Source organism: Phalacrocorax aristotelis, chromosome 1, assembly GCF_949628215.1.
Source record: "Phalacrocorax aristotelis chromosome 1, bGulAri2.1, whole genome shotgun sequence".
NCBI lineage: Eukaryota > Metazoa > Chordata > Aves > Suliformes > Phalacrocoracidae > Phalacrocorax > Phalacrocorax aristotelis.
The window spans coordinates 131,368,114-131,383,403 of NC_134276.1; the positions used below are offsets into that span (position 1 = coordinate 131,368,114).

Consider the following 15,290-nt stretch of genomic DNA (forward strand, 5'->3'; position numbering starts at 1 on the left):
GGAAGCTGATATCACAACAATGCTTTAAAAAACTAGAATAACATATGTATTTTAAGCACTGGCAATGTAATCCTGATCATTGCAGAATAACAGAGGAGCTGGTATTATTTCTTTAATGTCCTAACAGAGAATTCAGTGAACAACTGAATAGAAGGAGGATAAAATTATTACCATCAATTCAATTTTGTTCTTTTCAGGGGAAAAAAAAAAAAACAGAAGAAAGTGGTCTTTTCGCAAAGAGAACAGCTTTCTCTGGTAAGACTGTAATTCTACTCGAAACAGATAATAACTCTATTACAGTGATATATACTATATATAGTGTATATATATACAGATATGTATATCTGAACTCAGATATAGTGAAAAGCACAATTCCCTAAGTATTCTTTGACTATTGATTTAGAAACAAGCATTTATAGTTAACAAAGCAGTGACAAAAATTAAAACTCATCAACTGACAGATTTAAAAATGTAATTACAAACAAAGAGACATCATCAAACAAGTGAGTTTCTTGTTGGGTCTGAAGCATTCAACGCACTGAGACTACTCTATTTAAAAGTTAGTGAATGATCTGGGAAAAGACACAGTGTCTTCAACTACAAGATCTCCAGAAGACACAGAAATTAAGGAATTGAAAAACAAAACATGAAGGAATTAGTTACACATTGCAAAATAAAGAGAAAAAATAAGGGCCAATTTGAACACAATCTCGAAGTTTCTAGACAGAGAAGAGATTATTTGCAAGATTTTATTTAATTTAGTAAATATGGTTGTAAGCCATACATTGAAACATATATTTACACTGAAACTAGAAGTAACTTTTTTCAGGAAATGTCCTTCCCAGAAACAAATTAAGTTGTATCACATTCTCAATTGTTTTCAGTCATTTAGAAAAAAAATCCAATCTTGATTTAAAAAATTTCAACACACAGATTATTGTTGAAAAAAATATCGTAACCGGTGGTACAGGTCACCATAGTCTCTTGCTGATCAGATCCGTCTATCTACTAATTTCACAGAACATAAAACAAACTGGTGACAGCAGCATTGGTAAGAAAGCCAACTCTTGGATACATTGTTTACAATTGTCTTGTCAGTAGCCTTTCTCACCAAAAAAGAAGAATCAAAACAATTTAGTGATCTTACTCTGCGCATACTTTTTTTTGTAGCATTCACTGTGGTCTCTTGTGAAAACAGATCACATTTACACTTGAAAAACAAGTCCAAAGTTTTCACACCCAACCAGAAAAGTTAGCTCTCAGAGAAATGATGTAACTGCCATTTAAATCCTCTTGTAAACCAGAACAGTGTAAACCATAACAATGTAAGCTTAAAATACGAGGCATTTAAATATCAAGCACTTCTCAGCCTAGACTGAGAACACCACAGAGATCATTGGGGCAGTTTAACTAGACATGAAGGGAGAAGGAAAATCTTCAGAGCTCTGTGTCTCTCAGGGGAAGGAAAGATGGAGAGGAGAAAAAATGCATCATTAAAGAAAGGGAGCAGGATTAAAAAAACCAACCAACAAGATCACTTGCAGGAAACTTTCCTTTCAACCACATCAAACACTTCCACTACATCTGAGGTCCGAAGCCTGGATAGTCCATTTACCTTTCCCTTTCTGATATGAATGACTTCTCCAACCACCCCCTCCCCACAGCCCCTGCAAGTTATGAGATTTGCTGCTATCAGAGACTTTCACTCCACTTCTGTAATGGCCTCTTCCCCTGGGTTGTGCCCATCTTTTCTACTTAAAGCATGCTTCCACTCTTTCACAGCATACTATGCAGAGCCTAGACGAAGATTCATTTACTCCTTAGGTTTTTTATATATATATGTGTATGCATATGTGTGTGCGTGCGCACGCGTGAGTGTGCACGCATGCATGTATGTGTTCTATATATATATGCATATGTTTTATATATAAATATTTGATTTGTATATTATATATAATTTTATATATTTCTATATAAAATTCTGCCATGCCTAGAAGCTTTTCTAGCTTGCATTTACCTATACCTGTCCTCAAGGAATCATAAGGCTAGTGAGGATTTCTGGAGTGCAGCGCACTCTGTTTGCGCTGCCTCCTATCCTCAAAATGCAGGAGACAGCAGTACAGTTAGCTATCTACACAGTGATTAACAGCTGGGAAATACTTATTTACAGCTGATTTATTCCGCTCCAGTCTCACAAAACTCCAGCATGAGAATGGGCCAGGATGTAGATTTGGCCCCTGACTTGCAAATATTTTTCAATTTAATAGCTATAGGTAGGAGCCATGCTGTGAGAAAGAAGAATATACAAGTTTTTGCAGGTAGTGGAATAAAGATTATGTATAATTGCAGTCAAGCCTTTTTGGTTGCATGGGATGGCTTGTCCAGGGGGTGAGTCAGAGCAGTGTGAGGAAGGATACTGCTGTGAAAAGACTTCATTTTTGCTGACTTCACAAGTACAAGGACACATTTTGAAGGCAGTGTTCTGGAATCCACATCCAAAGAAAACTACTCTGGTCTCTGCCACTTGCATTTTTTTCATCTCTCCGCAACCCTTTATCCCAAGCATCTCAGCTTAACTGAGAGGACTACAAAATTGTTCCACATCTCTCTCCCTTCCGTCCCTCTCTCTCTCATGGCCATATGGCTTATTAGCTGTCCACCTTCAGCAACATCATCTACTTCCAGCCTGAGCACATGAGGGGACTATATGAGGCTCCATCTTCTTTCATAGTCTTTTCTAACTATGGTACTACTCCACAGCTCCAGCTTATGAGTATGGGACAAGAATCCTTCTCAAAATTTCCTGTGTAACATAAAGGCAACTTTCCTCACCCTGTCCCAATGAGTCCAACAAAACTGGAAAACAACCCTTACAAGGAAAAAAAATTCCTTCCATCCACACAGCCCCTGAACTCAATCTCATCAGAATTTTCAAGAAAAAAGAAATCAGCTTCATCTAGTATGGGAAACTTATGCTTGAATAGATTTTCAAAGTTCAAAGTTTGGAAACTAAAACACTATCATATTAAGTAGGGGTAAAGCACCTTAATTACACACGACAGTACCAACCTTAATAGAAAGTTGACAAAACAATCAGGTACATAAATTATGAGAGATACATACCTTGCTTATAAAATGCATTTTTTTTTTTTTCAAAAATACTGTAGTTTAGTCCTGTCATTTGGAAAAACTATACATGATAAATTAACCTGATTCCTTGTAAAATCTGTTGATATTTTACAGGAATCATAACATTTTCCCTTCCATATACAAAGAAAAAATTTTCACAGCTTCTTTATGAGACCCTCAGCCTACCATCATTTAATTGAGCGTGGTCACTTAAGAGACAGAAAAGCTGTTAGACACCTAATTCTCCTGGATTTGGAAATTTTTTAGCTACGTATTCACAAACCCTGCCCTGATCCTCTTCACTTTGTACAATAAGAGTGATGGGAAATACAACACAGTAAGATGATAGAGACCCTGAAGGGAAATAATTTAGAATAGACAAAAGGAATTATTTTAATATGATGTATAATTAGTTTGCAATACACCAAGAGCAGTTGAAGTTTCTTGAATTCAAGCAGGCACTGCAGACTGCTGCACTGAAATTTATCTAAAACCCCTGCATTTCACAGTAGACACGATGTGCAAGACCAATGACATGGGTAACAATGTTACTATTAATACCACTAGTAACCACATTACTATGCATGTCATCAGTCCCAAATTCACACACATGTACATGTCATATGTTCAAAGACCATTAAACCTCTTATTAATCTTATTTACAGTCTCCCTAGAAATGAATACGTGCTTGTGGAAATGCCAGTGTGTTGAATCCTACCAGAGAGGAGAGAACTGCATGCACTGAAGATACAAATGCTCCTCTCAGAACATTTCACAACCCTGTGTTTTGTGCTAACCTCATATATGTTTATCCTTACTGCAGCGAAAGCTTTGAATGCACAAACTGCACATGGACTTTAAGTGAATGCTCAGGAGCAAATTCTGCCCAGAGAGGCAGGATTTTAATGCTTATGGCAACATGATCAATCTTTTAATTTGCTACAGCCAGAACGGAAACTGAGTCCAAGCGAAAGGTCAGAACAGGCATTTTATATTCTCTGTTAAAGGAGCGGAGGAAAAAAATGTCTTTGAGGAGTAAAGTAAGTAGCTAATGAGACACAGCACTGACAGCTGGAATTTAATAAGTATCCACTTCACAAGGAAAATTGCTCTTAGTAATTAAATACAGGTATCATACAAAGCTTCTGCTTAGAGCCAGACTTCAAAATCCTTCTGTCAGTGGGACTGATGGGGTTTTACATCCCAGGTAATATAAGGGTGAGTTTGCCTGGGAGGCTAGTCCTAAACGAAGAGGGTTAATTGCATAAAATTCACAGTCATGTCAGTGGTAAATAATTCCAAAGGGACTTGTTCAGATAGTAGTCTGGCATTACTGAAAAACAGACTGCAACTAAAAAGACCTGTTATAAAGTCCACCAAAAGCTGAGACACATAAAAAGTTTATTAGTCATTGTAGAACTAAAATGCAAACAAGATCTTTTTAGAGGGATCCAAAATTCTTTATGCTCCAGGTCTGTAGGACCATAAAACTCTACCTGAGAAAATTTTAAACAATCTTCTAATTAATCACAGGATTTTATAACCTCTCACAAGCTGTAAGTGAAACATTAACAAGGTAGGGAGAAGGAAGTCCTCTTTGTACTAAGCATGATTCCTAACCCCGCTGACATACCCCACTAGAGGAACCAGGTTAGAATTTAACATCAAACTGAGATTATAATGGATACTAGCACACAGAGATGGTGTTTCATTTACGGGACTGCATTCCCATAAATGAAGGTATAACTCTAAATTACTGGAAGAATTTGGGAGAGCAGAGTCTGATAGTTTTTCTGTAATTTCTGACACCACCATCACCACATAACTTAGTCTTAACATAATAAAACACAACCTAAAGAGACATCTTGATCCTCACTTAATTAGCAGCCCAACAGAACACTGTTGGTATCACAAAAAGAAAGCAGTTTAAGTATCTAGATGGTTGAATGTTTTTACCAGCTACATCCAGTAGATTTGCATTTACTCAGGTATGCGTAACACAATTACACAGCTGTATTTATCACTGTGTAAAAGAGCACTGACTCTGCAATACATGTTTTAACCTACCTCATAGTACATAGGCACATCCTTAACCTTTTTTCCCTTTTGATTTCCAGATTCTCTTATCTGTAAGGAAATAAAGCATTCCACTGTGAGAAGATTTTAAGTTTACACAGATTATTTTACTTGTTACTCCCTTTTGAAAACACTACACTCACACTCACTCCAAAATAGTGAGGAATCATCTTATGGTACCCCTGTACCTTAGGGAGGGAACTTTTGTGATCAGCATCTCAAAGAAAAGTCTGTGACAAAATCTCACTATTTCTAGGAAGCAGACCAGCTTATACAGTAAGCTTTTCTTTTTCCATTTTTAACTCCTATGAATTAGTGTAATTTTTAAAGCTTCCACAGAGTAGTTCAATTAAATAAAAAATCTGTAGTTACCACAGACCAAAAGTTAGTATCTAGAAATGAGATCTAGGTTTTGTTTGGTTTGTTTTTAAAAGTTCCATTCTTGGAATACCTGTCTGAAAATGTCTTCACATGTAACCACACTGAAGAGCTTCCGCTGTGGCACCTGCACAGCAAGAGACAGGGCCTTGGTATGGATTTCATCCTCAATTTTGGTCCCAACAACGAAAGCGATGCTAGGCTTCCAGTGATCCTACTTTCCAAAATAAAATATTCAAGGTATTAAAACACAAGCAAACAAAAGCACTTCGCCGCCATTTCAAGGAGTAATCCTGTAGAGATGGCTTCTCCCTTTAAGACATATTCAACAGCACTGTATTAACCATACTGAAATAAACTGTATACAACCCGAAAAAGCACATACTACTTTGTCCCAATTCTTTCTGCCATCAGGTGGCAGCATTATGCTATGGAAAACACAAATGCCTACTAACAACCTATACAAACCTCCTCACAGGCAAACGCTCAATTAGCATCACACAAAGATAAAGTAACTTTTAAATGTAATTTGCAGATTTGACAGTTCAGCATGCAAACAAGAAATGAATGTTGAATATAAATATTATCAGAATTGGATATAGGCATTATTGTTTTTATTTGCTGTAGAAAAAAGATAAACAAATTTCAGCTTCCTCATCCTGAGAATTACTTAATACCCAGATACTATTTTGTGAAAATTGTAGCATTATTTGTATGATGTTTTATGAGGGTATATTTAAGCATACCATGGTTCTTACACAGTTTCAATATATATTCTCAACTAAGAAAAAGTATTTATCAATGGCAAGTTATATTTCACTACAGTATTGACAAATGAAAAAAGCAAGCAGTTTTCAAACTTTTGCACTAAAATACACATATTTTTGTGGAAAAACCCCGTCTGATTTCAGCATTAAAGAAATGCAGAACAAGAGAAGATTGGAACACGTTATTTAGCAATATACATCCACAAGAGCTTCAAAATGGTGTCATTTAAGCAACTTTTACTGGTTACTCTTCTATTTCTTCTGCTTTAACGTGCCAGAATCCCTTTCACAAAGCAAGTGGCTATCTCCAGTACATCTACATCTCACTCCAGAGTATCCTCTATCAGCATCAGTGGTCCCTGAACCATAAGCACTTACAATGGTTGTGCTGTACACTCTTCAGGAATTACCAAATTGTTTTTTTTCATTGCACATCTGCATGTGTAAACTACAAGGATATCAATAAAGCTGCATAAAGGTAAGTATGGAAAGAGCTTCAGTAAGATCAAGGTGGTCCCAAGACACTGTCACACTAATCAGGACCAGGCGAAGCAGAGTCACAAACCAGTCCAGTGTGTATCATAGCAGGGAAATATTTTAAAGACAAATTTAGGAGAGGATGGTAACTTTAGGATTTTGATGGAAATATTTTCATGTGTGTATAATACATACAAAATCCTTGTGGAAAAGAGGAACAAAACCTGAGTCGGTAAAGTGAGGGAAAGGACCATTCCAAAAAAAAGTTAGATATAAATGATAAAATGAGAAGTTTCTTTTTCCAGTTTTACTGTACTCTTTTTCACTTGTTCCCCTCTCTTAGCTGAAAAAAAAGCCTACCTAAATGTTTGCAGTTTGACTAATTGATGACTTGGGATGGGAGAAATCAACAGCCCATGTCAGTTTCAAACAAGTAAATGCTTGCATGGAGGGAAAGAGTTTGTCATACTCTTAAGGTTACAAAGCATAACATCACATGAATATGGCATGACATGATTATACATACATGCCCCATTTTTTTTTCCACAGACTATTCAGAGAAACAAAAAGATGGAAAGATCACCTGGGTCACTAATTGTAGTCTTCTGAAACTGCAAGTAGCTAAAGACCAGATTCCTAATCTAAAAGGGCCCCTATAGTTCCACACACCATAAACTTCCTTGATGTTTTACAGCAGCACAAAATGAACCTTAAGTTTTTAAAATTACAGAATGCAAGAGAGTGCAAGCATAACACTGATGCTTTAAGAACATGCAAACATGAAGGAATTTATGAGCGGAGAGTGTCCAGCTGACCTAGGGCAGCAGGCACTGCTCAATGAAGAAGCAGTGGCAGCAATGGCCTGTATGGGGAATGCACCAAGTATACTGAATTTCTTTTTCCCCTTTCTAGTTGGGGGGAGGATGGGGGATGATACCTCCTCCTGCCTAAAGTTGCAAAGAAAGCCACCAGTGCACAGCACTATGAAAGAGCTAGGTATTCCAATGTCATCATCAAATCACGTGCACAGGAGTTGCAGTTAATCTGAATTCAGGGTAACGTTATCACTGTATGGCTGCCAAGAGCTGTACACAAAGACTTTACCGTTCTTTGAACTGAGAGCATTTAGATGTCCGTACTAGCATGCCAATGCATAATTTTCTAGGCTTTTAGAACTGAGCTTTAAATGCCCTCACGTGGCAGTATCCCGGTGTTCCCAGGGCTTGCCAGCAGAGACAGAGCCTTTAGAACAACCATCCACCTGCAACATGAGCTAATGAAGCGACCGATACCACTACACTGTCCTCTTCAGTGAGGACCACCAAAAGAGGGGAACAGGCCCAGTAAGTCTCATAGACAGATGCTGACAGCACAAGAAGAGCAAGACTCAGGAATGTCAGCTTCTAACCTAGATGCTAGGGGAAGCATGGTGCAGCAGAAATAAAGTGCCTGCTCCCACAATTTCCTGCAGTTCTTCAGATATGCAAAGAAATCTCCACCAGAGAGTCCCGAAACCTTATGCCTTCTTCAGTTCCTCCTTAATACATGCTGATACCTTGATGCCCACAAATTCAACTGCTTAGCACTGATTATCATCATCCTGCAACAAGGATGTCTGTCAAACCTGTCTTCCTCACAGACCTGCCTCTTCTTGATCTTTCCACCCCTTGGTCACAACTGTCCCTAGCTCACTTCTCGTTCCATTGCAACTCTCTGTTCCTCATCTAAGTTCTACCACTTCTCCTAATGCTTCCCACACCCATTACTTGCTCCCCTTGCTTTCATCCTCAGTCTCCTTGTCCAGCTAGTCCCTAATTTCATTATCTGATCCCATTTCCAGCTTTCTCCATCCTCAGATTCCTTCTCCAAATCCTTATCGTCTACCCTCTCTAATACTTCCCAGGCACTTTGAACAATAAGACTTCCTCCTTCACGATAGTTGTGCATTCTCTGGGAAGGCACTAAAAGCAATGGAAGGAGAATTTTCTTAATTTCCACTGTGGTGCTCACCTTCACATCAGCCTGTAACAAAGCACCAAAGCAAAACATCAGGGTCCTGCTTGTGAAAAATGAATTTTTCAAAATACTTAGAATTTACCCAAACACAAACATTCTCAGAAAAAAAGTATGCCCTCAGCAAAAGACACACCCTTGGCATCAGTGTGGCACATCTTCTCCCTCCCCAAGTCCTCTGTTTCAAAGAAACAAGCTGCAAAAGTTTCTCCACAGAACAGCTATGAGAAGATTTATAGCATAAGCAAAAGACTAGCTAATATATTAAAAACAAGACACATGGAATGACCCTCTACAAGATAACTAGTGAAAATTACAACCCCACCTAACTCAATTCTACAGAAGTATATGCAACTCTACGCAAGGTCTTTTGTGTAAAAATTTAAACAGATTAGAGATAGCCCTTATTTCCCTAGCTGCGAAGTGAAGAAAAAAATATTCCTTTTGTAAAAAAAGGTGCAATACTTGGGAATTGGAGCTAGATAAATACCAGAAAGAGCTACACGCACTTTAACAGGGAACAATGATCCAGAATTCTGAGAGTTACTAGTAGCATGTCATCTATTTCCAGACTGACCAATTTTGAAGCCCTCAAAGTTAATTTTTCAGAAAAGCTCAACACTGAGAACAGCTACTGAAGTCAATGACAGCAAACATGCAGCGTTAGTACATAGTTTAAGGTGTTTAATTGACTATGCTCTTTTCTGACCTTAAAAATCTATTATTTTTGCAATACTGCTCTTACATTATCAATACTGTAACAGTATCCATAATGTTCAAGGCACTGAAAGGACAGAGAAGAAACAGACCCTATTTCTACAGCTCACCACCTAAAATCACAGCATAAAAATGAGAGAAGTAGTAAAATGTATATGGTTACTTTAAAAATATTTTCTCCCTCAATATACAACTGCTCCTCTACTGAGTTCAATTCTTTCAAATGTTATTGTAGAAGTGAGACCTGAGAAAGGATCTGAAAGAGGATAGATTAGTGACCCTAAGGCTACCTCGAATGAGGTTCCTAGCTTAAAGAACAGGATAGGAAAACCATAAAAATAACTACTGGAAAAGCACGGAATCAGTCTAGGGAGGCTGCCATTGAGAATGTAATGCAAGCACTACTTACTGAGAATGCAGAAGGTAAAAAAATGCAGGGAGTAGATAACCCACAGAATCAACAATGTTGGTTCAAACATGAATGAAAGAAAAATTGAAGCTGAAAATGTGGCACTGGTAACTGAATACTCCTTTAACAATCTGAAACAAGCTCCAATTAAGAGGAGGCCAGACCACTGTACCCTGGAAAACATCCAGTGACAATCCTTGTCACAAATGACACTGTGTGTTGTCCCTCTCCCCTCCCCATTTTATAACTCTTGACCATGTCAAGGGTTGAAATGCACCAAAGTCTCTTCCAGTGTTAGAAATAACCATCTACATGGGAAGCCTGTATGTCCCTCAGGTGAAGAGGCTCCAATTCTAGCAAGATCCACCTAACTCTGAAAGCTCCATGTAAGCAGCTAGCAGTTTTCCAAAATCCTTGTTTTCACAAAACACAGGTGTCTCATCATCTCCTGATCTTGTTCTCAAGCCTCCATTGTGTCCCTCTGTACATCCCCGTGATTTTTTTCTAACCGTTAAAAAACAGTACACATAGCCTACACACCTTATTTGTCACAGTGGTCCTGGAATAGCATAGGTATGTTAAAAAAAAAATAAATCTCTAACTTCAATTCACACTGAAGAAAAAAGCAGACCTAGCTCACAAAATTTTGTTTCCTTTTTAAGCTTATCTTGTTTTCTCTGCTTCATTTCCTAGACACAAAAGGGCAGCTGTTCTAGAGAATACATTTGAAAAAGTCATGTATATTGTTTATTTTTGCAGTACCAGTTTCCAGATCTCTTTGGCCAGGAAAAGCACCAAGCAGCCACCTCACCCCTCCCCCTTTCCAGGCAACCTAAGCATCTATCATTTTGCATCTTTACTTTTTCTTGTGGTATTAAATGGGTTTTGTGGTTTTTTGGGCTTCCCCCCCCTTAGGGCCACAACCAGTAGGTTCATTTCATTACAGCACAATTTCAAACCTTACTGTAATGGCTGACAAAAACATTTGGAAACTTAAACTCCAAACACTTCACAGCAGCAAACAGCAAGAGTTCTTTTATCTCAGATTTTTAAGTATTGCCTCAGAAATAATGAGATTTATTAGGGCAATATTACCTCTAGCATTCTTTGCTTTTAACAATGGGGGAGCTTGTAAACCAGTAAATATAGCTGGCATTACTGGGAAAGGTTGCTCATCAGCAATTTTGTAGCCCTAATGTAGTGACTGTGTAGGGCATCACTGCTAAGAAATCTGTAAGTCCACTTGCCTTATCTGCTGATTGACACATGCCTATATTACTAATGGATTCTGATTTTAGGAGCCTGAGCTTTTACTGTATGATCTGGACAGGTGAAAGAGTATCAAAATTCAACTGACAGTTAATTCCTCTCCAAAGAGGAAGCAGTATGAATAGTAATCAAAAGTGGAGCCATCCGATTCAGAACATTTTAAATGGTTTTACAGGCTTTAATTTCAGTTCAATTTTCAGGCCATAAAATGCCAGTAGAATGAGAGAAACCATACTGATGGAAAGTCAGAGCAGAATGTGGCTTCCAGTTGCTATCCTTAGTTATACTAGCTAATAACAAAGATAAAATACATTACAATTATTAAAATTATTATTTCAATTCAGGGCTGTATTTGCCCAGAATTTACCTTTGCCTTAGCAAATAATGCCTTGTAACTACTTAAAGCATGCAAAGTTTAAAACTAACTAAGAATCTTAATTTATATTTTGTAATTTAGCTCCGTAGTGAATCCAGCCAAAATACCTTGACAAATATCTGAAGGCAAATACAACATGCAGCTCCATGTTCGCCTGCATAGCACATTAGAAAGAAAAAAAGTACATGAACTATAATGTGAGGCTCTGCAATATCCATATTTCCTCTGTACGTATTTTTAAGTTGTCTGTTTGCCAGTTTTCACAGTGCATTTAGTAAAAGCAATTATTTGGTTAGTAAATATCATTTAAATCATATTTTAGTTAGCATACCCGTCCATAAAATCTTACCACCACTGGTAAAATAACTCCTTTTCATAGATCAGACTAATAAAATATTGTAAGCCATAAACACACATTAAAATGTGAAATTTCATTGCTCAGTCTATCTGGTTCAATTTAAAACCAGTTCTAGTAAATTCCCTTAGACTCCACTAAAGGGAAAGCATATTCTCTAATAACTACACGGAGAGAAATTTTTTTCATTGATAGGAGTTCCTGTCATCTCCCAAATCACTTCAGATTCATATGGTATATCATATACAATATTGAGGAAGAGTAAGAAATAATTTTGTGCAGTATGTCTGGTGACAAAGTTGATCAACACTCTCTTTTACAGGCTGCTTTCAGTATATTCGAGTTTAAATCTTGCGTGGGGGGAGCAGGGAGGATATTGTGGTTAGACTATTTGCAGAATGAGATTTGACTTTTAAAAATAATTTTTATCCTTTAATAAAAAAACCCTATGTGATAAAGTAATTAAGACATTCAATTCCCGCCGTGTTTGAGAGGAAGGAACTAAAATTTGGCAGCACAGCCATACTTGTGTCAAAGATGTGCTTTTACAGAGCATGTTTATTTACATTATGTGTACCCACATTTGGCCATAACTTGATGAATCTTGATTCACACATGCCCAGAAGAGATTTGCTGGCATTTGACAGTTTTGCACTAAGTATGCTCCTGCCCATGACTGTAAGAGCTGAGTAAATTTTCCTGCAATAAGACATTTCAGTGGCTGCCCAGCATCACAAAAGCCTGAGTTCAAGCTGACCACAGCAGGGAGACAGTTTTTCCTGTGTTCCCAAGGCTCTGCCTACTAACAGTGAGACAGAGAAAGTAGAATTAGCTTAACTGGAACAGAAAATGGTTGGACAATACCAGAATTAAGGAACCAAGGAATCTTAATGCAGTCCCCATGGGTATAGGCATTACAATAATCATTAATTAGGCGATCACGTATTTTTCCTACAGAATTCTTGCCACAGTCAGTTAATGTATTCAACACTTCCTTCCATCTGCCTCAATGTGTGGTCTTGAATGATATTAATTCTGTAATTTCCCAAATTTTGAGCATTTTTTCCTACTTTTTAAAATACTTCAATACAATAGTTTGCATTTAAAAAAATGTAATAAATTAAACATAGAAGCAGCAGAGCAAACAAAGCACTTTGTTCAGTGAATTCACTGGACAATATCCACAACCACAATAAACACCGCTATAAAAAAAATAAAATCACTAATTGGCACCTTGCTAGTAAGCTCAGGAGAAAGGTCGGGAATTGAGTAGGTGATGGAGATTGAACCTCCACCCCCTTCTCATGCTTCACAGGAGGTTCTCCTAGAGTAGGGATGAGTTTCACAAGCAAGAAAGAGCTCAAGCACCTTTGAACTCTACTGAAAAACTGAAGTTCTAGGGAAAAATAGGAAACAACAGCCTTAGCGGAGCAGCTTACTTCAAAACGATTTTGTTTGGCTAAATGTGTACTATATGGTTACTACCAAATAAAAGTAAAAGCAAGTAAGTATTTCAGAGATTTTTGGACATCTGTGGCATTTTTTTGAAAACTGATTAGCCAGTTTAAAAGCCTCCTCCTGAATTCAAAAGTCCTCATACTTAACCAGAACTGCTAGCACGTAAAAAAAAAAAACAAAACGAACAAACAAAAAAAAACCAAAAACCCCAAAACAAACCCAGAACACAGCAGCAACAACAACAAACACGCTCGGTTTTTTAATAGAGCACAACAGCAACCCACCAAACAAAGAAGCCGTCGAAGTCATTTGTCTCACTTGCAGAAGCAGCGCTAGATAAACACATGCTAGATAAATATTATTGTTTGCTAAACTACTATGCTATTTTGAAACCAAATTCTCTCTTGCAAGTCAAGATTTATTAGAATTACACTGCTTACACAGAACCTGGAAACCTAAATACGCCTTTAGATCCTCACACGCTATAAAAGGGGGGGGGGGGGGCAGGGGAGAAGGAAAAAAGTGCCTTTAGCTGCACACACTCAAGCAGGAAAATTACAGCCTCACATTTTCAACGCTACAGTTAATGCTGTGTCAGCACCTCCATCAAACCTCGTTGTTCAGCAGTTTATAAAAAGTTCACTCCGAGCCAAAACTTGGCACCCAGAGCACCAGAAAAGTGCCGAGGAGGAAAAGCAAGTAACCCGCTGGGCTGCTGCTCGGTGCCGGGGGGGAGGGGGGGAAGCAGCTCCGCGCCACGTCGGGACGATCCACCGGCGACCGTGGGGACCCCGCGGAAGGCCCCAGCAAGGACAGTGCCACAGCCCCACAGAGGAGCGGCGAGGGCGGCTTCGGGCCCGGTGCCCCGCGTCCCCAGGTAGCGGCGCCCGCCCACCCCGCTGCTCCCCGGGCGGCCCCTGCCCGCCCTGGCCCGGCCCGGCCCCTCGGCGGCCTTCACCTCCTCGAGGTGGGCGGACACCAGCGCGGCCTCCCAGCTCTTGGCCGCAGCACCCGTGGAGGCGACCCCGCCGGTCTTAGGCCGCTTCGGGCCCATGGCGGCGCGGGCAAGGCCTCCACGCGTCGCCGTGGCGACCGGCTCCTGCGGGGTGACGCCATCCGACCGCCCCAACCGGCGGGGCGGCGGCGGCGGCCGGCTCGTGTGATACGTGCTTCCCTCCCGAGGGCAGCGGCCGGGCCCCTCCGCCGGGGAGGGGGCGTCTGTGCCCACCAGCGGAGCCGCCGTGCTCGGTAGGGCTGGGTGTGCGTGTCCCGCCCGGGCCCCTCCCGGGCCGACGGCGGCCGCCTCGCCAAGCCGCTGCCGGAGCGCGCTAATGGGGCTTCCAGCCAGTGGGCAGGCGCGTTGTTTGCTGCCGGTCAGCCGCTTCGCATCCTTTGCGACACGGGTGGGCAGCTGCAGACGCCACGTGGAACCCGCTGCCCAAAGGAGAGGCTTCGCGGAGGCCGCACAGGAGTGCTTCGGGCGTTTGGGGGGGGGCACGGCAGTGGGCCGCACGTGGTCACATAGACACCAAATCCAATGTCACATCCAAAGGGCTGCATGAAACCATCCCGTCGGCAGCTCTCGGTGTGCCCGGGGAGGAGGGCGAAGGCGTGAGCTCATGCCGTGGTGCTGGAGTGTGACCTGAGTGCGGCCGCCTGCGGAGCAGCGAGACGGGGAGCGCACAGGTGTGGGCAGCCAGGCCTGCTCCCAGGCCGAAATCACTCTCCAAATACTACCATATGTTACAGCACTGGGACCAGAAGAGGAAAGGGAGGCACAGTTGGGAGAAAGCAGGAGAGCTGCCAAGATAAAGAATTCATTACAGAGGAGTCATGTCGTGATCTCACACTGGAGACGAGTGAAAT

At 40.3% G+C, this 15,290-nt stretch overlaps 1 protein-coding gene across 3 annotated transcripts in view; it reads right to left on the reverse strand.

Moving 5' to 3' along the window:
• SPAG17 (sperm associated antigen 17) overlaps positions 1–14,802 on the reverse strand; it is a 116,041-nt gene extending 101,239 nt beyond the window's left edge. For 2 of the 3 annotated variants that reach the window (XR_012662837.1, XM_075107723.1), the window contains exons 1-3: positions 14,383–14,800; positions 5,657–5,797; positions 5,197–5,256 (exon numbers count right to left, since the gene is read on the reverse strand). Coding sequence is in view for 2 of the 3 variants with exons in the window: in XM_075107723.1 (XP_074963824.1) it covers positions 5,197–5,256; positions 5,657–5,797; positions 14,383–14,478 (297 nt within the window). In the remaining variant the exon portion in view is untranslated. Of the gene's footprint in view, positions 1–5,196; positions 5,257–5,656; positions 5,798–14,382 lie in introns of all 3 variants that reach the window. The other variant, XM_075107714.1, reaches the window with a different exon arrangement.
• Positions 14,803–15,290: the final 488 nt, after the last annotated feature.